Here is a 27,389-nt window from a genome sequence, read left to right as displayed (position 1 = left end):
TTTACTACCAGTAGAAAGTAATTTTGATTTTGTAATTCGGTGAAAACAAACTTTAATAGCATTTATCCTCAGAAAGGGCACCGACATTTTTGAAAATCGTGGGCTAATTCCGTTTGAATTAATGCGATTATGGTTTGTTTTCTTCAAGTTAGAAAATCAAAACTACTTTCTACTAGTAGTTAAATATGTATTTGAATCATGACCCAACTTGTAATATAACGACTTCTTCCATTGAAGCGAGGTGGGGGGTCGAAGTGAAAATACTGCGCAATAAATTTCTTCACTTGCTAAATTCATTTGGTTTGTAAACGTTCACTCACCAGTATGTAGACACTTGTCAATGTACGTTTTTATATTTGGTTTTATAAGCCTAGTTACTTTATAATCATACTTATATGCATTTTGAAACTTAATAAAAAGAAGCGATCTGATGATACTTATGTATCGAATGTATGGTTTGACAATGTAAATCATAACTCGCACGCACACCCTAGTATATGTTGTCTGTACTATTACACTTCATGACCAAAACAATGATTATGTTGAATGCTACGACAACAAAACAAAATGCAATAGTTATAGGAGCAATGCCAAATGGGGGTCTTTGTCGGGTAATCTAAGTGGGGTTACCACTAATTATACCTGTTATAAATTTAGTAACTGAGCATCAAGTGAATGATGACAAATAACATGTAGGTTTATACCACCTAACACGGATTACAACCTACCAAGACAAAGTGATTTTGACAGAATCGTCTATGAATGAAAACAAGGGTTGTAACTCGGAAACTAGGCAAAGCAGGAGATAAAATTAATGATAGTAGATTGTGAGAACATATAGCTTTCAGTTTTCACAACAGTTGTCATGATTTCAGGTTTGTACAAACCTGTAAACGAAATAGTTTATCCCCTGAAATGTAGATGAATTCTGCATAGACCGTCGTATCTATAGCTACAATTACATCATGGAGACGCACCGCTCTGATTGGTTGAAATTTCGTTTGCGGCTGAGATTTGTGCACTGTTGTCAAAAAGGTCAATTTAAGGTAATTAAAGATCAAAATGAGCAGTTTTAAATACAGGGTTTCATTTTAACTATGTCAATGAGTGATTTATACATTTGCACCCCCAAGAGTATATGTGGTCTTTAAGCAGAAGCAGAAACATGTACACTCAGATGTAGCTTCATGCACATATATCACTGTGCAATAATTTTGAATGTGGTATAAGCACCACTTCAACTCCAAACAATGCATGCACAGAGCTATAAAGTCATAACGCTCATCTCCATGTTCTACACATGTCATACAGTGATTATATCACATCCGTATTATATGTACACTCTGTCTTTGTCTGTGTCAATGTTTCTAGGTCTTCCAGTACACATTCAGACCATGAACTTCCTGAATAGCATTTGATAATTGATTTTTTTAAATTGCCATTAAATACAATAGAATGTTTCTTTAAATATGTCTAGCAATAAAACTTATCCCGTTTGTCCTCATAAACATAAGCATGGAATTAATTCCATTCATGCAACTTCAAAGTTTACTTGCAGTAATAATATCTGCATACCAAGAAACACTCATTTTTCATTATTTATTTATATATTTTATCGTATCTGTAGGAATTTAGTTTGTAGCCATTAACATCTACATGTACAGACAAAATGCCCAGTGTTATTGACTTTCACATTAACTCTCTATTTAAAAATGCTAATTGATTTCCAGTATTACCATATATGGAATCAGTAAGATGTATAGATGCAGTTGTGTATTATCAAGTCTTTGTGCGTAGCTGCAGCTGTTGTGACCAATCCATACAGCAACATGTGGGAAGAGGGCACCACGCCTGATATCGACGCTACGATTGTGTATTTATTGGTTAGGGCTGATAGTTTCTGTATTTTCCAATGGAATGTGGCTGAAATGAGTATATGTTGATTTTACTATTGCAACTATTGTTGCTTAGGTTTGGATCATGATGCTATTGTACTACTGAACACAAATAATTTAGCTAACAATAGACTTGGGTGTGAAGCTCTTGGTGATAGGTGGAGTACCTTTTCACCTGATTACACTAAATGATTCATATTTTATTTTGGCTATAAAAATTGAAGAATATTTGCAGAAGGAGGGACATGTCTATGTAAATAAATATCTGTGAAAATTATCCCTGAATAGATTTTCTTCCTTATTGCTCAAGGGTGGTGGGTAGCCTAGTGGTTAAAGCATTCGCTCATCATGCCAAAGACACAGGTTCGATTCCCCACATGGGTACAATGTATTAAGCCCACTTCTGGAGCACCCAGGTGTGATATTGCTGAAATATTGCTAAAAGCGACATAAATCAAAACTCACTCACTCGCACTTCTTATTCAGTTAGTGCTCAAATTCAAAATACACCAGCAGTTGAATGGTTTGTCTCCCTTTATTCTCCTCACTGCCTAATTGATTGTGGACTGTCATTGTTATAAATTTATTCATCTTTCATGAAACAAAGCTATTAATAATTCCTATATTCCCAAGCATACCATGACAGATATAAATATGGCTAGACAGTTTCTGAACTTTTTCATAAGTTAAGATCTGCTTAATAGAATAACATCAAACACGATGTAATCTTTGCTTTTAATAATCATTAGTAGTTTCAATATTGTGTCTCCATCATGTATTCCTTGGTCGTTCAAAACAGAAAAAAACTCTTTGATTTTCTCAGCAAATGGCACAAAGGTCAACTGAACTGATATTAGAATATATATCCTGTTTTATTTTTATAAGAAAAGAACTCAGTTAATGAGGGAGAAAGGCTTGACAAACAAATTTCTTTGAAGATCTTGAACCTGAAATTTACTCAGGGTTGAGTTGTCATTGAAATTAAGTTGGTTCTAAAGTATAAGTATACACAAGTATAAGACTGCATAAACAATCAATGCATTGAGTATATTCCCTTTATCAACAGCAGATCAACTCCATGTGTCTACCAGTACTACTTAGTCTGTTACTTGAGGTGTCTGGGTTTATACCTTGGTCACTTTGCCGGACCAATCGTCTGGTCTGATGTAATGGGAGATAGGTATTCAGTGTAAAGGGTATAAAAGCATACTACAGGTCATATTGACCCAGTCAGAAATCAATCACACATGTGTTTATCATTGTTTGTCCAATCAATATCAAACATTTCAACACATGTTGTCGGTATTCATTATCTAATGCTATAGCCTAACATGATTTCAAGGTTTTGATTGGCAATGTGAAATGTAATGTTACCTTTTCCTTGGCCCCAGCCAAACTTTCATGTCATTTTACAAGGATCAGTGGATGCATAAAAAAGATAACACATCATAAACAACTGACTAAAGGCAAGAAATACAAGCAAAGTATTATACAAATATTTGGATAGCTTGTAGTGAAACAATACAGTATGCATGTCCAGAAACAAAGAGAGAGATATATTAATATAGATCCAGTGCAGATGCATATTGATGAAAAGGTAATGGTGAACAGCCTGTTTGAAAAGTGCCACAAGGGTGAATTTAAGATCAATGCATTACTACGCCATAGCAATAGGAATACAAAATGTGTTGAATAATAGGTTGTCTTTGGGTTAAAGATTTTAATACTTTAAAATTTTTACCAACCTGAAACGATGCAGGCCCCCACACACGCACTCCCTAATGATTTCCAGTGTATTCATGGTAAGAAGCTCCCAACTTTCTATTCAAGAAAAGTAACGGGTCACGTGGAGTGAGTTGGGTTTTATGTCACTTTTAGCAATATTGCAGCAACATCATGGTGTGGACACCAGAAATGGGTTTTATGCTTGAACCCATGTGGGGAATCGAACCCGGTTTTTCAGCTTGAAGATCAGATGCTTTAACCACTGGGCTACCCCAATGCCCTTGGTTCCCGGGGAGTCATTATAGGAATCTGTTATACATACAAAAATGAAAGTCTTTTGAGTAGTATGTAATTAGGGGCAATTATCCTGGAGCAGTTATTGGGGGAGTCTATACTCAGGGACAGATGCCTTGATAACCTCTCCGATATGGAAGGGCCCAAAATGTCGCCCAAGCTGAGGGAGACTGAGTCACTGAAACCCAGTCATGAAAAAGTCTCCATAACAATTACCCTTCTGGTGAAAAACTTCTCACAGGCTCAAAATGTATAGAAATTATAACAGGATATACTCCTTTGCTCTAATGACTGTAGAACAGCTTTGAGAATATCTGACACGTATCATTAAACACCTATCTATGTCTGTGTCATTGTCACGCCTGGTGGATCAACTGGGATACAGGTAACTTATAATTGTACTAGATTATTTTCAGTAATAATATATGGGACGGGTTCTGAAGTGTGTTCAACTGAAAACCATTACATGAGATGGATTGTCATTACTGTATTGGTATTCACTGGTAGTAAAGGTAGTTGTTTGCATTCATTCGCTTCTTATTAATAGTTTATGACCACATGCTTCAGGGAAGATCTTTCTTCAATCCCGGACATTCCCGTTCATGCAGGCAGGTTCAGTATAGTTATGGGCTGAACAACTTGTATTAGTTGTCAGCTTCGTGTGTCGAGTGGTGTTCAGGGCTTGATGACAGGAACTCTGGGATACGGATATCACGTTTTTCAGCTGGAGACTGTGCCTTTGTAGTAATTGTGTTGAAGACGTGATTTGTTCACAATTGATTTCCAGTACTTTACGATTGCCACTTTTATGACAGCTCGGTGCGTGATTTGGATTCAAACCAACAAACCATCAGGAACTGCCTAGGTACTAAGCTGTACATATGGTCTTTGACAGCCAGACTGTGACGGGAAGTTCATCATCAGTTCTAATGTTACCTGAGATACCCTGGTTATACTACTCAAAATGTTCACTTACTTAAAACTCATTCTGAACTCTCTATCAACTCATTATCCACTCACTCACTCACTCACTCACACTCACTCTCTCTCACTCACTCTCACTCGCTCACTCTCACACTCATTCACTCACTCACTCTCTCACACACATTGACTCACTCACTCTCACACTCTCACTCACTCACTCACTTTCTCACACTCATTCACTCTCTCACTCTCACTCAATACTCACCCACTCACTGAGACTCACTCTCTCACACTCATTCACTCACTCACTCTCACTCTCTCACTTTCACTCGCTCACTCACTCTCACACTCATTCATTCACTCACTCTCACTCTCTCACACTCATTCACTCACTCTCACTCTCACTCTCACTCTCACCCACTCACTTACTTTATTGTGCAATAAACCCTCCTCAGGTTGACCTACACTATATATTTGTGATATACTATTCTTTTTCAAGCATGAATAAGACATAATCATCAAAATATAAGTCCTAAATATTCAGTAAAATGTTTTACTTTTCAGCTGCCTCTGGTTTAGAAGTTGGTGATCAGATTCTTGAGGCAAACAACATCAGTCTAGAGAACGCAGCGTGCAGCAGTGCAGTGAGGGTGTTGACTGTCACTGACCGCCTCAAATTGGTGGTAAAGAGGGTGGGCAAACTACCGGAGTGGAAGTTTGCACGTGAAAAGGTTCTGTGGTAAGTCTTCTTGTCTGTCCACCCACTTGAGTGAGTGTAATTGAGTGAGTGAGTGAACCTGTTCTGACAGTATTTACTTCATGCTGTGTCTGCTTATAGTGCAGTCAGCTCCAACAGAAGGCTCAATCAGCTTGTCCCATGACATGACATTTAAAGAATCAATACACAGGCACTGTCTCCAAGTTAGTAAATATGCCGTATGTCGTCTGTGATGCTGAATCAACACTAAGGCCCTGAAATATTGATAGCCCCGTCTACCACTTGCTCATCAGTGCAGAACTCTGTGCACTCAAACTGATGTTTTCTCAACATAGGCTTCTTAAATGTATCAACTTTCAACTGAAGCTTGAATATTGCTAAATGCAGGTAGACTTGCAGTGTAAAACCAATACTTTGGATGTTCGTCCACAAATTATGACCATGTTAAAATACCACATGGTGAAATATTTACTGTTTGTTCATGACTGTTGTCATGATGTCATTTTCATATTTATGTCTGACATGATGCAAGAACTTTCACTGCTGTACCTGTATAAGAATCCAGGTATCTAGTAAACCTGTGGGTGCCTACTAAGCAATAGCACAATTCAGCTGGCCAGCCAGTTCCTAATGTTTGAGGTAATGAACCATAACACTAAATACATTTCTACTTGAGGTTTGAGTGTTCATATGCATCCATGACACCAGAAAGGTCTGTGTGTGAACATGTACCAGTAATCATGCCTAACACTGAGGGTGTGGGTTTGAATCCTGGATGGAACTGAACCCAACAAAAGTACTAGAATCTGAACTGAACTAAGAAAGTGTAATCCCAAATATAACAAAAGTTACATTTTTACCAGTTTCTAAATGGCAGTGTGTATTCATGTTATAACAAGTACATCATTTGTTGTTGTGGTTTAGTTCAACCTGTAAGAACCAGCACACACCAACCTAACACAGACAACTCATATTTCTCAAGACTGTATTGACCTTGATATTCACTCATGATTTGTGCTACTGGTAGAACAGGATAGTTCCATGTTTACAGTTCACACTTTTGTAGAAAATATTTTTTAAGAATTTGTAAACGATGTTCACATAACATTCGCCTGCAATTTAATTATCTTACCCAATGCACAGATGTTACTGTGAGCATATAACACCAGAACTTGCATGCCCAGAAATCCACACACATGAGTCTCAAGTATGTAGGGTATCAAATTATCTGGATATATACTTATAGAAACAAATAAGGGAACAGATGAAGATGCAATTGTCCTGTTGTATATTTCCTCATTTTCACCCACAGTACAACATAAAACAAGCATAGAACTTGGGAAATAGCATAGCAGACGTTGTTCTTTTATTTGTTCCCTTATTTGTTCCAATACATAAAGTGTTCGTGTTATTTTCAGGACAGTGAGGTAGCCTTTTTGTCAACATGTTTGCTTGTCAGGCCCATGATTCGGGTTCGATTTCCGACATGGGTACCATGTGTAAAGCCCATAATTTACATGTCCCCTACTATGATATTGCTGGAATATTGCTAAAAGCGGTATAAAACCCAAACTCACTCACTCACGTTATTTTCAGAATATTTTCTGCAACATGTAATAAATCACCATGACGATGTTGCATGTCACAGCATTACAACTGCTCATGTACAAAACCCAAACTATGACAACACTATATAATGATACAGGTGTTGCATACCTGTTGTTTTTAGAGATCTTTATTTACAGAATGAATGCACATATTACACAGTAATGAACTCTCTTGCCCAGTTTATTTTGTGATAAATGAATAAAAAAGAGGTTACACCTTGCCAAATGTTAATTAAGGGAGTTAATATATGTTGAATATCCAAAGTGTAACTTCACTATCTGTGTTATAAATCACTCATGCAGTAGATAAAATTATTATCAGGAGCCCTATTTTTCATCTAAATTGATACTGTGACAGGTATTTCACCCATGCAAGGTGTGACATAAGTCAAAACATTCTAATGTTGTTTATTTACAGAAATAGAGTTCGTGAGTAAAAAGTATCCAGATAGTCGTATCCAGTCATGGTATGAGTCAGATATCAAGAAAACAAATTCCATGGATTTATTCTTGTGAAAAGCAAACTCCCCCACCAAGAATTTCTAAAGATATCCAGATAGACAGAATCAGACAAAATCAGGATTCTTTGGTGCCAAAGAACAAAATATGGGAGAGTCATTCCACGTCCTGAGTGGTAAACTGTTTGACATCCACACCGATTACAGGGAATTTGTTATCAGCTGCTTATTTTCCTGAGCAGTTAGAAGGTTCTTATGCTGATAAGTCCAGAAAAACATCCATGGAAACTGTCACTTAACTCCCTCACAGACTCACACATATCTGAAGTGATGGCTGATTAGTCCAGTCATGAACCAGCCTTAGACACTTTGAGAGATATCTCACATATACACTGGGTAGAATGGGGTGTCAAGTAGCTCTCAACACATTAATTGCAGCTATAGGATTTAATTGGGATTTTTTAGATGGTAGTAAATTCCTCAAACCTTTCAAAGAACTTTTGATAAATTTTCATGTATGCAAAGCCTGTCTACCGAACATTTATTCATGAGATTGTTTAGTCAAATTTCCGTATTTCTGGAAAATATATGTGTTATTGAGTGCTTGATGTAAGGTGATGATTGATTTAAGATCCACAGAATAATCATAACAAACGAATTTGAAAAAGGAGTGTATATACTTGAATTTGGGCTCTATCCATCGAAGCAGGGTATGCAAAATAGAATATGTTCACGCCAGGCAAGGTAGCAGTCCACACGTTTTTTCTCTAATTTGCTATTTATGTGGTAACAGGTGATTATTATGAATCAAACCTGGTCCAAACAGGTCAAAGAATGTTGTTGTTTTTTCACTGAATTTATAAATAACACTTCATTTTGTGATTTGTTAACTGATATTCTTATATGTTACCCACTATTCATGACTATATTAAACTATTATGTTCACTTCTCAGTGAATTCATTCAGTCATATGGACAAATGATGTTTACATGCCAATATGCTGGTGTATGTCATTAGAAACTGTTTGCTGTTATCAGTTATGTCCCCTGGGACAAGGTCATGTCTCCCATCTGGCTATCACTTGGTCAAAATATTTCAGTGCTTGTAACATGTATATGCTTTTATTTCACACCTCTATGAGACAATCTGGATAGTTTCGAGATGTTAATCAGTAGGTGCCTGGTGCTAGTGGGAGGGTGATGGGTTTACGACTGTATCAGTGTGTAGCTGAGAAAGTCCATCTGAATCACTTTCTTTGTTGACTTCATGGATTTTTTAAAATATTTTCAAGGAAAGATAAATTTTCTTTTCTCATGAGTGTATTCTGGGCACACTTGAACAAAGCGATATATACACTATGATGATTGGAACTCACATTCTCTAACATGGGCTTAAGATAGTCTTAGTACTAAGATCAGAGTACTAAGTGGGCCCTGGGAGTTAGATGCATGGTAGCGCAGACTAGCATCATTTCTTACTATACAGAATCACTGTCCATTCACCTAGACAGAAACCCATGATTCTGGGTTTTGAATCTGTATATGTTTGATGGGAGTATACATGCATCACTAACTGCCTGCATGGTCTTGTGGATAGAGCACCTGCCCAGACTGTGGCTAATAGGTGGTTTGATCCTCCATGTCATACCAAAAGATGGTAGTTGGTAGATGGTAGTTGATACTCTGCCTGAGGCTCAGCAATAAGGGATAAAGCAGGCTCAGACACAGTGTATCTGTTGCTAAAATTTGGCAGCGTATGTTTATGAGCTCATTCAGGGTATGTTTATGAGCTCATCATTTGACTAACAATGACAAATTGAAGAATCTATGTCGAAATGTCACCTATCCAGAATAAAGAAGTTGAATATCCGTAAAAATTAGTCCTCATCCAGTCGTTGCTTATACAGGATAAAGAAGTTGTGTGTCCGAAAAAATAGTCCTCATTCTTGAGCTCATGCAAAGCTCTAGTCTGGAAACCCATGAAGATCCTGGTTAGAATTTATCTTCAGTAAGCCATGCTTGTCAGAAGAGGTGACTAACGTAAATGGTTGGTCAGGCTCGCTTCACCGGTTCCCATTTGCACAGATCGAAGCTGTTGATTCATTGGAATGTCTGGTCCAGAATTGATTATTATGAACCTCTGATATATTGCTGGAATATTGCTGACTGTTGCATAAAGCTAAACTCACTCACTTACTCACTGTAGTCTGGAGTGTACAAACCAGACAAACTAACACACACAGAGGCACACAGAAACTCAGACGTATATGCATGCGCACACACATGCACAAATAAACAGACACCTGCAAACTCATACAAGCCATAATGTTGGACTATACGTTATACCACTATAATCTTTCTTCCTATGAAATCTTATTGTACATATTTTTCCAGGTTTGGATCTCATCATACTAGATAAAGATCTTGATCCCTGTTTGACTAAGTATCAAATGATCCACCTCACAACATTGTTCATTAATCAAGTACCAATATAAGAAAGAATTACATTACTTTTCCCTCCCCTGAAAAAGAGTGCACTTTGGCAGTGATGATGTTGAAGAATGTCATGTCTAACGCTTCCTATCCTATCTGGAGAGGGTACCACACAGGTGCTCTAAACAATGGATCTCTCCTGCACAGTGACAGCAACACAAGAGCAGATTTTCATGCCTCGTCTTGTAGATTCTCCCTGGCTGGCATCCTTTAAATAGATATGCAAGGTTTGTAAGTAGTTCTTTTGATATTGATTACGTTTTGGGATGTTTCTTGTGCGGATGAAGCAGTGCCAGCATGGCCTGATGAGTGGACCTGATAACCCAAAGGCATTTCTTTACATCTCACAAACAATATACATACATATTCATAGCTAAAACACATTTTTCTGTTGGAAACATTCATTATTTTTGCAGATATGTTGCAGACTTGTTACATTCCTCTCGTGTGTCAGGTTGTGTAGTCAGTTCTGTAGACTGTTGCCTAAAGTGAATGTGATTAGCTGTAGCAGTATGAGACCAGTTAAAATTCTCTACTGGTTGTAATATTGTTCAGGTGTAATATATGTAAGATCTTTCTTTCTTTTTGAGAGGACTGAGAGGCAGGGGAACAGGTTGTTAAGGTATCAAGGTAAAATGAACAGGTAGAAGAATGGGTAGCATGACTAAGTGTTAGTGAAGGGCCAGTTATGGAGTGAAGGGACAGTGTGACAAGCAAGTGCTATAGGGAGGGGGCTGCGAGGGTGGTAGGGAGAGGGGGATGGTTATTGAGACAAGACAGGGCAAGAAGGGGGTCAGTGTTAGAGAAGGGGAAGGATTCAGAAAGGGAGAGAAGGGCAGTGTGGTCAAATATCAAACGTTTCATATTTTGAATCTGCTTTCATTTTATAAACTAATTCATGCTTAGGCAGTTTTGCTCTTTTGATGTCCATATAAATATGCATTTACCTTACATAAAGTTTTATTGCCTGTATATATTTGAGCACAATTAAAATAAATGACAATTGCTATTAAATGTACAGTTTTTAATTAAATACTTTTAGCTCCATTCCAGTTTGTTTTTTCGTAATTCTTGTGTCATTCTTGAGCTAAATAATCTTCATATAGCAACATGTTGCAGTGGACACGGTGGGGGGGGGGGGGGGGGGGGGGGGGGGGAGACTGCATTGCATTCTGGGACATTGGCAACCATCTCACCAACTACAGCTCGCAGAACACAAGTCTTCATTAATTAGGTGATTCTGTCAAAAGGGGAATGTGTTTGGCGCCTTCGAGACAAGCTCCCCACCTTTGCTGCTTCTGATGTCAGGGAAGTTTAATTAGATTAATATTTATTTGGCCATGAAGCACATGTACTGCTTCGTCTCACAACCTGTCTAGAGATCTAGATATAGTTTGCCCTCTAACAGATCAAGGGAATCTGACTTGAATAACTGGGAACATTTTGTCAGATAATTAACATACATAAACTTGAAGTTCAGGAATAGTAGAGACTGAATAAATCTTGCCTTCAATTTAAAGAATATTCCAGTAATGTTAATGTTGTAACAGTTGTAATAAGCAAAAGCACGTAAAACAGTAATGCTGTCTGTCTGGTTGTCTGTCTGTCTGTCTGTCTGTCTGTCTGGTTGTGTGTGTATATAAGTTTCTCTGTGTTGCTTCTTCTGACATGCAGCTAAAACTATTTTGAGTTCACTGAAAGTTGTTATGAGTCAACAAGACAGAAATAAGTTTCAGCCATTATCACATGCCGATCCCTGTCACAGGTGCAGTGAGTGGGTAGATTCGAGCTTACGTTTCTATGTGTGTCCCAGTGTTACTACAAAACACCTGCGACCAATTACCATATGACATAGTGTGACGTGTAAAGGTCTTCATCTGGTGTCCCCTTGGTGATATTGCTAGAAAACTGCTACAAGTGGCATAAAACTATACTCACATACTCATCATTTGTCATTATCATCACTATTATCATCATCATCATCAGTGTAAGTGGGCTAGCCCTGTGGTTTAAGTGTTCATTCGTCATGCTGAAGACATATGTAAGATTTCCCACATGGGTAAAATGTGTGAAGCTCATTCTGGCTACCCCTGTGTGATATTGTGGGAATGCCATGCTCCATCATCATCATCATCATCATCATCATCATCATCATCATCATCATCATCATCAAACTTTTACACAGGGCTTCCTATATAACTGAATCAGCATTGAATGAGTTAAATGTAATCACCAATGCTGATCTAATGTTAATCTTATGTTATATATCACATGGGATACATATATTTGTGGAGGATAGATCAGTGTATAGAGCATTATGACTCATATTTCCCCATCTGCAGTATATTAAACACTTGGACCAATGTTCCGTAACCAACACTGCACCGTTAAACTCAACTGATGTAGTAATCATTTCCTACCACTGTTTAGATGGTGTATACACTCAAGCTCAGCACAAGAAAACTCTTTTTGCTAGCTCGGCAGTTTTATGGGAGAAGCAGGTTTCCTTTCTATTCTGCCACAGTCATTACCTCATTGGCACAGCAATCTTTCCAGGAATGTGATTTCAAATCATGTGCTAAAATTTTCCGCCCTCGATGGCACAGAATCTGACAATTTTGGACACCTTGCCAAATCAGTTTTTTATGAAGGAGTCAGGTTTCCGAACCAATCTGCCACCTCCAAACAAGGCCTAAAGGAAAGTGTTTGGTTTATTCATTATGTCGCAATACTGGTGGATGCCAGTAAAACTGGGAAAGGTTTCAACAGATTTTCTATTAGTTTCTTGCATGATTTTATACTGTCTGCTGATTTTCCTGCGAGAAGGCACATACTTCACAGTCCTCATGTTTTCTGATTAGTTCAAAAGAACAATGTGACTTGAATGGGGGTGGTGTGTTGGTGTAGGTCGCTGGAATAGATGGTGTTGGGTGTGGTGGTGGTGAAGCGAATTGGATATGGCTGGGGTGTGTTGGTGTAGGTAACTGGAATAGATAGGGTTGGGGTGTGGTGGTGGTGAAGCGAATGGGATATGGCTGGGATTTTGTGGTATAGGTAGCTGGAATAGATAGGGTTGGGTGTGGTGGTGGTGAAGCGAATGGGATATGGCTGGGGTGTGGTGGTATAGGTAGCTGGAATAGATAGGGTTGGGGTGTGGTGGTGGTGAAGCGAATGGGATATGGCTGGGATTTTGTGGTATAGGTAGCTGGAATAGATAGGGTTGGGTGTGGTGGTGGTGAAGCGAATGGGATATGGCTGGGGTGTGGTGGTATAGGTAGCTGGAATAGATAGGGTTGGGTGTGGTGGTGGTGAAGCGAATGGGATATGGCTGGGATTTTGTGGTATAGGTAGCTGGAATAGATAGGGTTGGGTGTGGTGGTGGTGAAGCGAATGGGATATGGCTGGGGTGTGGTGGTATAGGTAGCTGGAATAGATAGGGTTGGGGTGTGGTGGTGGTGAAGCGAATGGGATATGGCTGGGGTGTGGTGGTATAGGTAGCTGGAATAGATAGGGTTGGGGTGTGGTGGTGGTGAAGCGAATGGGATATGGCTGGGGTGTGGTGGTATAGGTAGCTGGAATACATAGGGTTGGGGTGTGGTGGTGGTGAAGCGAATGGGATATGGCTGGGGTGTGGTGGTGTGGTGGGGGTGTACTAATGGAGCTGTTGTGGCATAGGGTTGCTTCAAAACAGACCTCGAGAAAATTCTGTGGGATGATGTCATCAGTTCCTTGCCTGTCTTTTATCATAATCTTTGTATTGTGTAGTGCTTTAACAAGGTGTGTAACTGACAGGAGAAAGTCACCTGTGCAGTAAATAGACTGTCTAAAGGATCTAGTGTCACTTTGACTAGAGCATGGAAGGGATGAGATCAAGCCAACAGAAGGGTAGGGAGTTGATGAGTGATTTTACACCACACACAGCAATATTCCAGCAAAATGGTGGTGGCATGTAATAATTGAGTCTGGACCAAACAATCCAGTGATCAACAGCATGAGCACCAATCTGTGTATTTGGGATACACATTGACATGTGTCAACCAAGTCAGCAAGCCTGAACACATAATCCTGTTACTCGTCACTTACTACAAGCATGGATTGCTGAAGATCAATTCAAACCTGGAATACAGAAGTCATTGGGTAGGTAAAGGATGATATATGTCTCCAACTGTAACTAGTTGGAAAGTCATGGCATCAGGTGATGCTGTAACACACTGGAACTGACTGTAACCCATCTTTTGGTGTATCCATAGTTACATAAGGGTCTCGCTGTAATGAGGAAGTTCCAACTCCACTGAGTATGACAGAGAGGAAGGGAATGTTGGCTCAGTGTTTGTTTAGGTTTACCTGTCTCTTTTTATGCTTGAAGATTGATAGATACGAAAAATATACAAACAAATTATGCTCTGTTGTTTGAGAGCTTTTCCTTTCCCCTCTTTAAAGTTCAGCAGTCTGTAGTGTCATATTTCAGCTGAGTAATGTAAAAGCATTTCCGACCAGAGTTTAGACCAATAATCTTAGAAATGTCTTGATAGCAATTAATTACAACTTAGAAATGATTGAAATGTTAAGTGCTTCTTATCACATATTCATTTCACAGCAAAACCATGAAAATGAGACTTGTGCGTATTTGGGAATATATTTCGCATCTCATACTTTTTTGTGGAGATATATTGTCAAACAAATTCTAACAAGTGATATCAGCACATTCTAAAGTTTCACCTATTAAGGACTAGCAAGCTTGATTGCTCTGGAATTTCTCCATAGTATTATCATGCAGTACATGAGTGCCTCAAATACTCTCAGAGATGCCTTTTGAAACTGAAAAGTATATAAATGTTATTTGTTACTAGAAAATCCAATAAAACATTTCTACAAGCAGTTATCACATTAAACTTGGTAGTCAACCACTGACTTGTCTGCGCAGGAATTGAATGGTTGCAGAATGCTGTGATATAGCGGGAATATTGCCAACTTTCATTTTACAATCAACAGACCGAGTTATCATTATAGACTAGTTGTATGAACCAGGAGACCTGTAACAAATTTTCACCATCATGAAGAAACAGGTGCAGGAGGCATTCCTCCTTAGTTAGCCTACAGATTTGCTTATTAAGTTAACATTGCCAACCATATTAACTGCCTCTTTAGTTTGGGCTCTTTCAGCTTATTTCGATGAAAGGCTTAATGTTTCGTGATGCCAAATGTAAGTTTTGCACTAAATGCTATTTAAGATATTTACTGGTCATGGTTGATAACTGACGACTGAACTCAGTAATAAAGGTTATATTTTGGATTACAGTTTCGTAGTGAAGTACAAATTCTAGTACTTTTTTGAGTTAAGTCTCATCCAGAATTTGATCCCACGCCCTCAGAGTCAGACCCCTAATTGCAATCATACAAAGTCAGCCACCTAACCCGTTCAGCCACCATAACCCTCTAAAACAATGGTAATCCTCCCCTTGATGTTATTATCCATGACGGTCTTTTGAAGGTGTTTCCTGGGAATAAGTATTACATAACACATATTTTTAAAAACATGAAGACTGAATCTAACAATACTCCTGACTGTCAAAATGCTGAAATGCAGTGTGTTATGGAAAGGTAGAGAATAACTGAGTGCATGAGTGAGTTTTACACCACACTCAGCAATGTTCCAGATAAATGGTGGCAGTCTGTAAATAATCCAGTCTGGACCAGACAGTCCAGTGATCAACAACATGAGCATCGATGTGAGCTATTGGGAACCGATGACGTTTCAACCAAGTCAGCAAGTCTGACCATCCAATCTTGTTAGTCACCTCTTACGACAAGCATAGGTTACCCTTATGACAAGCATGGGTTACTGAAAGCTAATATTCTAACCTGGACCTTCACAAGTCTAGAGTATAACTGACGTTCCTGTGGGTTCACTCATGCACATGCACACATGCACACATGCACACATGCACATCACTCTGTACCTGCTGATACAATCCTGATGCAGTAATGAGTTTCTGGCAGATTGAGTTGTGTTTCATGCAACTTATCTCATGTTGATGGGAGATCCTAGGCATTTCCAAAGTTTTTGACACAAATATACATGTGTATACAAATATACAAATGCACTTTCAATAGTTCACACTCACTCACTCACATACTCTGAATGTCTCCTGGCTAGATGCTAGTTACAAACTGTCTCAAGGCTTTAAAGACCATATATAAATATATTTCCACTGCCTCAGATGTGATAATGACCCAGAGAAACACTCAGTTGTATATTTCTAGACACAAATAAAACCATGAACACTCAATAACCAGATGTAGTTTAAGAAATTAGGGTATGGCCAAGATGAACACATGACGATCTGTGCAGGCCATACACCAAGTGGATCTACCTCTTGTAAGCACTCCGATGTAAATACATGAACACATGTCCACCACAGACATTGCAGCCTTGTAAACTAAAACTGTCATATTTACTGTGAATCTGCCCCTGTGGAGGTAAGCAACATGAACATGAAACAATTAATTGTATACCACAGGTTTTACAATTAGCTTTTCCAGGTTTCATGTATCATGTGAAATGACCTCAGTGTAGTCTGTAACAGACCTTGAAGTAAATAAATTCAAGAAAGCGCACACAAGTGTCGAAAATGTAGCAAGTCTAGATTTCCTCATTCTTCAGTAAATGAAGAAAGCCTTTGGTCTCCTTTTCATTATATTTTTCACTATGAACTTGTTTTGTGTGTAAAATATGATCATTTCAGACACTAAGTTGTTAGTCTAACCTTGGTGGACCTGCCTTCCTTGGGGCAACAGAAAATGACTTCCTCCTTTCTGCCAAATCACATAGCCAGGTCTTGGTTATGTATAAACCATAAACTCTTAAAAACAGGAATTCATTAGATGAGTATGGAGCACTATGACTGTTTGTTTACCCTCCCTGAGAGACATGCTGGACTATTCTGGGAGGCAATTTCACCAGAAAGACTACAATCCTGCTGGATTCTAATATAGAAACCAGAGTAACCTTTTCTTGATTCTCCAGTTGAATGTGCCTCAGATAAAGATAAAACACATGTTGGTCAGATCGCCCTGTCTTCATTTACTGCTGTATAGCTAGGGTGGTTGAGTTGTATAAGTGATTGCTCATCGGGCTGAAAACACTGGGTTATGTCCCCAGATGGGTATTATATGTGAAGCCCAGTTCTGGTGTTCACCACTGTGATATCATCTGAATATTGTTAGAATAATGAAAAGGGGCAAAAAAGCCAGCTCACTTAATCACTCCCATGATTTGATGAGGAAATTATTATTGAGAAATGCTGAATGGCTCACCTGTTGAGAAAACAATGTCATAGGCAGGCAAGCATTCCATCTAGAGTGGTACAGACAAGAGAACACATCATAAGAAGCTGACACTTTTTCAGCGCCACAAACTCAAAAAGGTTACTGCTGCATAATTTCATCCCTCCATCATCTATCACTTAACTCCGTTTAAAATCCATTACCTGTCTGAGATCAATAAAGTTATAGATAAGTGTTATTCTATCGATCCATGAATTGGTGTTTATTGGGAATAAAATCAACACTCCATGTCCTACACAAACAAGGATGTCATGATTTAATTACAATCTACTCTTAATTACTGACATTGAACCCACCTGTACATACCCTCACTCTACAGAATTTTCATAATTAGTCAGCTCTTTATAACTGAATGACATTGAACCCACCTGTACATACCCTCATGCAACAAATATCAGCAGAGTTTTATAACTGTTAGTTTATGCTTTAATGCACATATATATATGTTGATCCGTGTTTGTATCTACCTGTCTCGTTTATCATTATTTTAGCGCAACAGCATCAGGTAAGCACATTATTGTCTCATCATAATGTTATCCACCATGTCAGTATCTGTCAATATTATAAATTCAGTTTTTGTGGATTACTAAACGGTTTTGAGAGAAAACACATTACTTTCGCATGACAGTGTACCGGATGCTTGACATCTAAAATGTATTATTGAAACTAATAACTGAGGAATAGGTTATTTTTGCCACTGGTGTTTTCAGAGCTTAGAACCAGTTGAAGCGAACCTGTTTTCTAACTTACTGGAAACAAAGTCCCTCTTTTGTTTGTTTATCAAGTCCATGTCAAACATCACATTACATTTTGTTTGCAGTATGGCTGCTCTAGTCTTGTAGAACAACACATCAGTCATTACATGAGTTATAGCTAAAATACACATGTAGGTGAAAATTAGCCAACTCATAAGCATGGATTTTCATATTTTGAACTTGAGGTAAACTCTATCCTAGATCAACAAATGCTCAGCACTACACTAGCTCAGTAGTTCTAAGCACAACACTAGCTCAGCACTACACTAGCTCAGTAGTTCTAAGCACAACACTAGCTCAGCACTACACTAGTTCAGTAGTGCTATACACAACACTAGCTAAACATTGCAAGGCACCATGTAGTGTCAGCTTGACAAAATACCCAACACAATGGATGGCCCATGACTCATGCACTCACTCACTCACTCACACATACACTCTCTCACCCACTCGCTCACTCACTCACTCACTCACTCCACTCACAGAAATGACAACTGCACTAAGATACAGAGGGAAGACCAAATACTACAGTAAGCACACTAAACACAGAGCCAGCATACCTTGATTCTTTATGATCTGTGATAGATGGAAATAAAACATGGAGGGTCTGCAGGTTAATGAATTTAGAGTGCAGAATAATTACATGCTGTATTGCAGAGGGAGTAGCTGATTTGATCTGGCACACGAAGGAATGCTGTGTTCTTGACAGAGGTAGTTATGCATGAAGGATCTCCACTAACCTACACTTAACAGTCATTACTGAAACAAGACAGCATGGTAGTATGAGATTATCAACCAAATCATTCCCCCTTTAGAGTATGGACACAATTTATGAAGTCCATTCTTGGTGTGTCCTGCTTTGATGCAGCATAAACTCACACCATCAGTCACACCATCAAACTTTCACATCATACTCACACCATCAGACTCACAGCATCACACTAAGACATCACACCCACAACTTTCTGACACTCTGTAACTCCTATTAAGATATTACCAGTATGCTGGTGCACCCACCCACCCTAGTGTTGTAATATGAAGGCATAATGAGACACTTATAAAACAGGTGCTTCTTTATGTCAACAAACTGTGCAGCTGAATTAAATATGCATTCATTTATTATCTTTGTGTTTGTTGAGTCAAGAAAAATGAATTATTTTGAAGAGGCAGGCTTTCAGATTTGAGCACCTTTGAAATTATATATATATAATATAATATGTCAATTATTTTAAAACTAGACACGTGAACGTCCCGAGGTAGAATAGGCCTTCAGCAACCCAGTTGAAGGACTCCACTCTACTGAGTATTAATTGCTAATTAGTTAACAATGTGCTTCTTCCTCTCTCCTGGAAACATTCCAAATAACAATGCTTTCCTAATTTTTAGGGAATTACCATGGCAACAACATATAGACATCAAAGATTTTGTAGCACGTCTTCTGTTTCTAGTAAAGCACCAAGCCCTTTCATCAAACCTGCTTAACAGATCAGTTATTTCTCCATTCTGGATCCAAATATTGTTTAATTAATCAGATGCTAATAAATCTTGTTCGTCATTGGACAAAATGGAGAGGCCTCATATTATCAAAGGTCAGATCAAAATTTCTTTTTGGTTTAACTATCATTGAAAACAAAATTTATAAAATGTTTAAAAGAGAATAGGCTGATATTATTTATGTATTGTCAGATGTTTTGTAGAAAAGTAAACAAGCTTTAATAACCAATCATTCATGGTCACTTATGTATTGTATTAGTTAGTGAGGATAACCTCAAATACTGACAACCCTGAGCAAAAGATTGATATATAATCTTTGAAAGTATGGACTGTATGTTTTAAGTGACTACATAGTCTCTTGGTCCATCTGTAACAGCTGTGCCATCACAGAGGTGATTGAAGGACATTACATGACACCTCTCCATTCTGGATCCTTACTTCGGGATGATCAAAGGACATTACATATCACCTGTCCATTCTGGATCCTTACTGCGAGATGATCGAAGGACGTTACATAACGCCTCTCCATTCTGGATCCATACTTCCAAGATGATCGAAGGACATGACATAACACCTGTCCATTCTGGATCCATACCTCGTGATGATCTAAGGACATGACATAACACCTTTACATCCCTAATATCCCTGCTACCAGAGACAATTGATGGACATTACATGCTGCCTCCCCATCCCAAAGACTGATGGCCATAACATAACAATTCCCCAGCCCAAGGTCACTGCCACAGAGATGAATGATGAACATTACATTACACATCTCCATCCCAAGCATCCCTGCAAACAGAGACAACTGATGGACAGACTGCATGACACATCTCTATCAAAGACATCAGCGTGTGTGTCACTTTGAAAATTAAGTCAGGAAATATTTTCCTAACAACAGTTACTGTTTGCATATCCAAGCTTCTACATCCCTCAGGTGGGTGTATCAGGATAGGCAATATTTGCATATTGCCGTGGTTACAGAACATGTTTCATGTAGACTGACTGTACAAATGGCTGATGATAGGTTGCAGCGTTTGCATGACTGTCACTTGCAGCACTGATATAGCGTGGAATATTTTTGGAGAATATGTGTCAAGTTACTTTTACGTGAAAGCAAGAAAGCTAGTTTATGCCTATGACAGTGAGATGGAAGAGGTAGCAGGGATGCTGGACTACTTTTCTGTGGTACTGTAAAACTATTTACTGGAGGTTTTATCATGACATATTACTTTTACAGCATTGGTGAGGAGACATGTCTGCAGAGACTTGTCATGGAAGATGAAATGCTGAAATAGGTTTTGTATGTGTTACCTTGATATCAGCTGAAAACTTTGTAAGATCTGCTTGAAAAAAATGGTGGTGAATTGACTATTTCAAGTCCTTTTTTCCTTCTTTTGAACTGAGAACAAATATGGGCCATCATTTCTCCCCACAGTGTTGACGCCTCAAACAAAGCTAATCATACCTATTATGGGCCATGGTGTTTGCTGTTTCAGCCCCAAGTGTGTATAGCTACAATTTTGTCTAAAACTACCAGCTGTGGTATAAATGAGTATATAGAACGTGTGACCTGAGAATTGTGATCTCTGGATGACCTCTGGACACTGGTATATATTTTTTATATCATTCCCTGAGTCTTCAGTGTGGTTGGTATACTTTTTTAAATATGTTTTAAGATCTTTAGGATCAGTGATGAATTGAAGAATGTTACACTGTGGGTAGGGGCTTGTAATGGCTGTTATGTTTTGGCTTGTCAGTAACTGTCCAGTTACTTTATAATCTATTACATGTTGTTACTTTGCCTTAGATTAGTATTAAGGGAATAACGAGGACTGGTTTGCTGGTAGTCAGTCTACAGCATTGGTGTCTGGTATCCATATTAAACTGCCATCCGGTATCCAGTATCTCAGGTGACTAGAACTCAGAAACCAGTATAAATCTGTATGTAGTCCCAATAGCTACACAATTTTCAAATTTTTTAAAATATATTTCAAGAAAATAAAAATAAAATGAGGTACACACACTAGGTGTTAATATAAGTCCAGAAATGAAGATATCACAAGAATTCAACCATATTCCTTCAGTCTTATTTACCCTTTACAGAAACAGTAATGATATTTTATGTATCTATATATCTGCTATAGCCTTACAAAAATCCCAGTGATGTGATATATATTGTCTTTTATGTCAATTGTAATTTATCTGAGAATTTGAGAAAGGAATTTAAAAAAAATGAAAAAAATGATCAGAAGAGTGGGCTAATTTAATTACATGGGGATACATCCAGCTACTCGTGTACAGTATACGTACAAGTAAGTTTATTGAGCTGCCTTTTACACTTACCCCGTTATTCCATGTAGCAAACTCAGTGTACTATATGATTCATTGTAGGAAATTCAGTTGCCACTCTTCAAATACTCAAAAATCTTTAGATGTCTAGAGATATTGACACGCACTTTATCAAGTGGAGTGAAACTGACAGACCTCTAAAAAAGAGCTCTATTTCTGTACACCTCCACATGCGCTGCAGGTAAATACGAACATGCAGTAGCACTTCTTCATCACCTAGGGCATCCTGTGTTTATTGGCTGCAGCTACTGGGTCGTACAAAGGGGAACAATATTTGACGTGTATTTTACATGTGTTGATACAATATTTATATCACATGATATAGACTGGATTGGATCAAATTATTAGGCTGGAAGTAGCTGGCATTTCAAGGCTTCTATTGTGGCTTGTGTGTTTGCATGTGGCTTGACACTACAGTGCCCTAACACTGCATGTTCCAGGTATATGTTGCATATAGATATTTCAGTCAATCCTGTGATTGATATTATGAGCAGTGTGAGTCCATGCATGGGTGACTGAAGGGCAAATCTTCTGCAGTATCATGGGTATATATGTATATGTATTGTGTTAATACATTAAAATATGCCATGTATTTATGTTTGTCCATCATAATAACTTCAAAGACAGGTCATCTTAGTACACAATACACTCATTGTCGCTCAGTGCAATAATGCCATACGATCGCCACCTATTCTGTTATAAACCAATCAAGACACATTAGTTATGTTTCAGTCTGTTGAGTTTCTTTATTTTCATGAAATATAAATGCATACAAAACTGTTTAGTTGATGATGCAAATACCTCTGAATCCCTAGCAGTTTAAATCTAATCAAGATCCAGACAGACAGTCAGACAGTTTTGATATATACCATTCAAAACAAGTAGGAGATATTCCATTTAGCAAGCATCCACCAGCCAATGAAACATTTCCACAGGAATGGAATAAATTGTCATATTTTCCCTTAATTTCTCTTAATCATCTGTTTCGTCCTTGGCTTCATCATTTGCATTGTATCTGTCTTGTAAATCCAATATCCCCTACTTTATTTGAATGGTATATATCCTGAAAAACAAGAACATCAACTGCAGTGATGAATGAGCTCTTTATTAACCAGGATCTCACTTTATATTGGCTTTGGTGTGGTCTTGTAGTTATGTGAACATTGTTGCAGGTATGACGTCCATGAGGGTGACATCATTTCTGCCGCACCTACAGACCTGGACGCATACCACATTTCAGGCCTTGACCGCCAACACCTACGGGAGAAACGAGTGGCAGTGAAGACCGTCAACAGCACTGACTTCATTGGACTCAACATCAGGGGCGGCAGTGAATATGGCCTGGGCATCTTTGTGTCAAGGTGGGTGTAGTGGTGTTATGGATGGAGTGGATGGTGGTCGGTCGGTGGTATGGCCTGGGCATCCTTGTGTCAAGGTAGGTGTCGTGGTGTTACCTGGAGGTATGACTGTTGACCTTGGACTTCTGTGTCTCAAGATTACTTAGTGATGTTGAGGAAGTGTTTGTGTTCATAAGGACAGACATATATTTAATTGATTACCCTTGCATTAATTGTCTTTTGCACAGGACCTATGGCTTGTTGGTCTCAACATAGAACAGCAAGAGTCTCTTAAAACTGAAAGTTGGAACCCCAATACAAGTTTGTCTTACAGATCCTGAAACACATATGCAGCTGATGCAAATATGTAATATGTGGAAAGTCTTAAAGTCTCTGGACTGTGGGAGTTTGTTGGCTCTCTCTGAGGATACGTATCAATCTCTGACCAAGAATTGACCAATCATATTAATGTATGAGCTTCTTTTACAGAGTGGACCCTGGTGGTCTAGCTGAGAAGAACGGTGTGTGTACCGGAGACCAGATACTGGATGTCAATGGTACCGACTTTACCAGAATCTCCCATAGTGCTGCAGCTGACTTCCTGCGTACAAATCCCAACCTTGTACTTACACTGAGGGTAAGGACTTGTCATGCTGTAACAACTTGTGTCAGATTTTGACTTTTTATCATGTTATACCAAGACCCAATGGGAATTCTGTTTGCTTTTGCCACTGCAGTTATCCAAAGGTTGCCACCACTGATTTAACTGGCAGACAAGGTTGTAAGCCCCCCATACTTGTTTTGCCATGGAATTCTGAGGTTTACCAGGTTCCAGTAACCAAGAGTTTCCTAGGCAGTCTAGGTCTCCAGTGACCAATATTTGTCTAATATTGGCACTCTGGGTCTTAATCTGTTCCCAGGATGTTACTGATTCATTGACGTGAGACATTCCCATGCACCCCCATACTAGATTTTCCTCAGTATTCTAGGCCAGATCAGGTCCTATTTAGCTTTAACTTTTGAGCAGTGAAAGACAGACTCAGTTTACAGTGTTCCAGTATGGTCTCCTCTTGGATTTCCATGCCAAATTTGGGCCAGTCATCTCCCTGTTACCTTTGGCGATCTAAGACAGAATCAATCCACAATACTCTGGCATCACCTGTTTAGAAGGTGACTTGATTGTAGAAAGGCGACTGTCTTTAACACGAGATGTTCTACTTGCAGGAAGTTGGACGTTATCCAGCATACAAGGAACTATTTGCAGAGTACACGTGGAGTGACCGAGCTCACCGGAACTCAGGTTGGGCAGTCCATTCCTATAGTCGTCACTTTTGATAGGTTCGAGTCCTTTTCTCAGTTTGCTTGGGTTTGGGGACTCAGCTAAATACGCCTTGATGTTGTCGCTTGTCATATTTGGTTGTGAATACTTGTTAGACCAGACACTGTCTTTGTCAGGATGGATTAATGGATGTTGATTGTGAAAATTTTCATATATATTTAACAAATAATAATCGTCTTTGTCTGGTTGAAGTCCTTATATATATCATATATGATGTATATGTAAAATAGTATCGCTATTATAAGTGTAAAATCTTACTTTTTATGATGTTTACGACATACTGTTCTATAGGGACATGAACATCCCACTGATTATTTTTTTGTCGAGGCTATATTTTCTGTCAGTGGCCTGAAACAAATTCCAAACAGAATTTTGAAATGCTATTTATGTGACAGGGTCTGTTTTCTGTAAGTATTCAAAAGCCCTTGGAGATGATTTGATGTGACATTGCTTCTTTTTTTCCACCATTGTCTATCTTTTTCCAAAGAAACAGATAATTGTTTGCTTCTGCCCCTTGTAAATTAGCAAGTAGTTTTTTATACATTCATTTCCTTTTACTCAGAGATTTTTGATTGTTTGGGTCAGTTCAAACCATTTTTTATTCCATCTACTATATCAAGTAGACACATCACTTCAGTAAATATAATTGTATATCATATCATGTTCCAGTGCAGGTATGCATCACCAAAATTTCCATTTTTATATTATATATTTATTATTATAATGGGAGTTGATTTATGTAATTTTGAACATCATATGTAGACATTTTTGTACAAAAGGCCATTTAGTGACAATGTTTTCTATTGCTTTTTTGATCGGTGTAATTTGTATATATTTTTTCTTGATGTTATATGTGTCTTTTTTATTCAGTCTTAGTGCTCGCTGCTGCTGTACACAGATCTTAGGAAAACAAATTACTGGTCACTTTAGAATGACCTTTTAAAAACTTGGACCAATCAGTCAAATGACTAACAAGATGTCAGCATTAGCCATCAGAAGGCACTAGACTGTGACTCCCACTCCAGCGGATACTTTGAGATATGGCCAAATTATGTATTGTAAATTTGTTTTATAACTGAGCAAAACAAAACTCCAAAATGTCTAAAAAATGGTATAGATTATGTTTCATTTGTGTTTATAGTAGCTGCAAGAACTAAGATCGGAATGTAGTTAGATTATAATGTGTGCATGATGTGATGCAACATTCGATTGGTTGTTGCGCTCTGCAGTATATCAGTGATATCACAACAACATGAAATAACTGACTTTTGTATGTGTATGAATGGAAATGTACATTTCATTGAAAATGTGATTTTTATGTTTTGCAAAGGAGTACAGTGAATGTCAGGAAATGGAGTTATGTCCCTTAACATTTTAAGCAATACCATAATCTGTTCACACACAGGGTCAACAAACTATCAAGTGTAGTCTGTAGGTGTGAAACTAGCATGTTGCCACTAGTAACTTGTTTCAGTCATGAGAGCCAATGGTTGTTCAGGTTCAGCTGACATATGTGTCATGGTGACCTGATGACTTTTGGCTCACAATATCAATCCCTGTCAGTTTGACCCAGATCTGATTATTCACAGTTACCATCATACAGCTGAAATATTGCTGCATTAAACCTCAAAACAAACAATGTATGAATAAATTTTAGATTTAAATCCTGCTTTGTGTACAAATTTGTATTCTGCTACTTGCAGGTAGAGTAGCCATGTTTGACAGCCCTATATCAAGTAGACGCAGCACCTTGCACATCCACACCACGCCACAATATGCTTCACGTTTACCCATCCCCAGAAGTGCTGACCATGTTCCGTCTACCATCTACCTGCCCAATGAGTCTCGCAGTGGCAGTCTCATCTATCATGAGGAAAATGTTTACGAGTTCAGGCCAGATAGCCATGACACGACTGACCTTCGACTGAAGGATGATGATTATGATGTTCACTTTGTTCGGTTAAATGGAAATGACGTGAATGACACAGATTCAGGAAAGATTAAGAGACATCAAGAACAAAGAGTTTACCCCAATACATCGAAAACCATCTATGAAAATGAATTACGACAGCATTATGAGTCAGCAGAAATCGTCAGATCGGAGAATTGGCCCGATGTGTACATTTCTGATAATTACAGCCAAAGGGAGGCAACTCAAATACGGACAAACCCTGTTTATGCTAACACAAATTCAAGAGGTCAATATGTCTCATTAAAAGAAATAAATGAGTCAACAAGGGACAGACCTCTGAACTTGGAGGAATATGTCATCCCAAAAAGTAGTGTCCCTGTGCACCAACAGAACGGAGTTGACACTGTGGACACTGTCATTGTGACAGAAGTAGAGGAACCAGTCTATAGCAAGGTCAGTAATTCTGGTTGTGTGGCTGCTTGTTGTTTTAATACCACACTCAGCAGTATTCCAGCTATATTGTGACAAGCCAAACTGTATTTTACAGACTGGATATTTTTTGTCACTGCCTCAACACATGCAGTTTTTCTTGAAAAGGATGAGAAAAACAATTACTTGTTTTTATTACATCAGTCATATGTAACTTATGATTTTTTTCTGTGTGACAAATGATACTTTTCTAGTATTTTCTGGAATAAATTACATTTTTCAAACATCCCAGCCTACCCTACCAGAATATA

General features: G+C 38.4%; 1 protein-coding gene across 1 annotated transcript in view; it reads left to right on the top strand.

The window, feature by feature from the left end:
- Positions 1-27,389, top strand: part of LOC137266172 (PDZ domain-containing protein 7-like) — a 55,599-nt gene that overhangs the window by 17,098 nt on the left and 11,112 nt on the right. The window contains exons 5-9 of the mRNA XM_067801658.1: positions 5,403-5,577; positions 23,234-23,422; positions 23,888-24,035; positions 24,623-24,698; positions 26,441-27,102. Of these exons, the coding sequence (XP_067657759.1) occupies positions 5,403-5,577; positions 23,234-23,422; positions 23,888-24,035; positions 24,623-24,698; positions 26,441-27,102 (1,250 nt within the window). The remainder of the gene's footprint in view (positions 1-5,402; positions 5,578-23,233; positions 23,423-23,887; positions 24,036-24,622; positions 24,699-26,440; positions 27,103-27,389) is intronic.

Source organism: Haliotis asinina, chromosome 15 (assembly GCF_037392515.1).
Source record: "Haliotis asinina isolate JCU_RB_2024 chromosome 15, JCU_Hal_asi_v2, whole genome shotgun sequence".
Classification (NCBI taxonomy): domain Eukaryota; kingdom Metazoa; phylum Mollusca; class Gastropoda; order Lepetellida; family Haliotidae; genus Haliotis; species Haliotis asinina.
The sequence above is the reverse complement of the archived record's forward strand: the minus strand, read 5'-3'. Positions and strand labels throughout refer to the sequence as shown.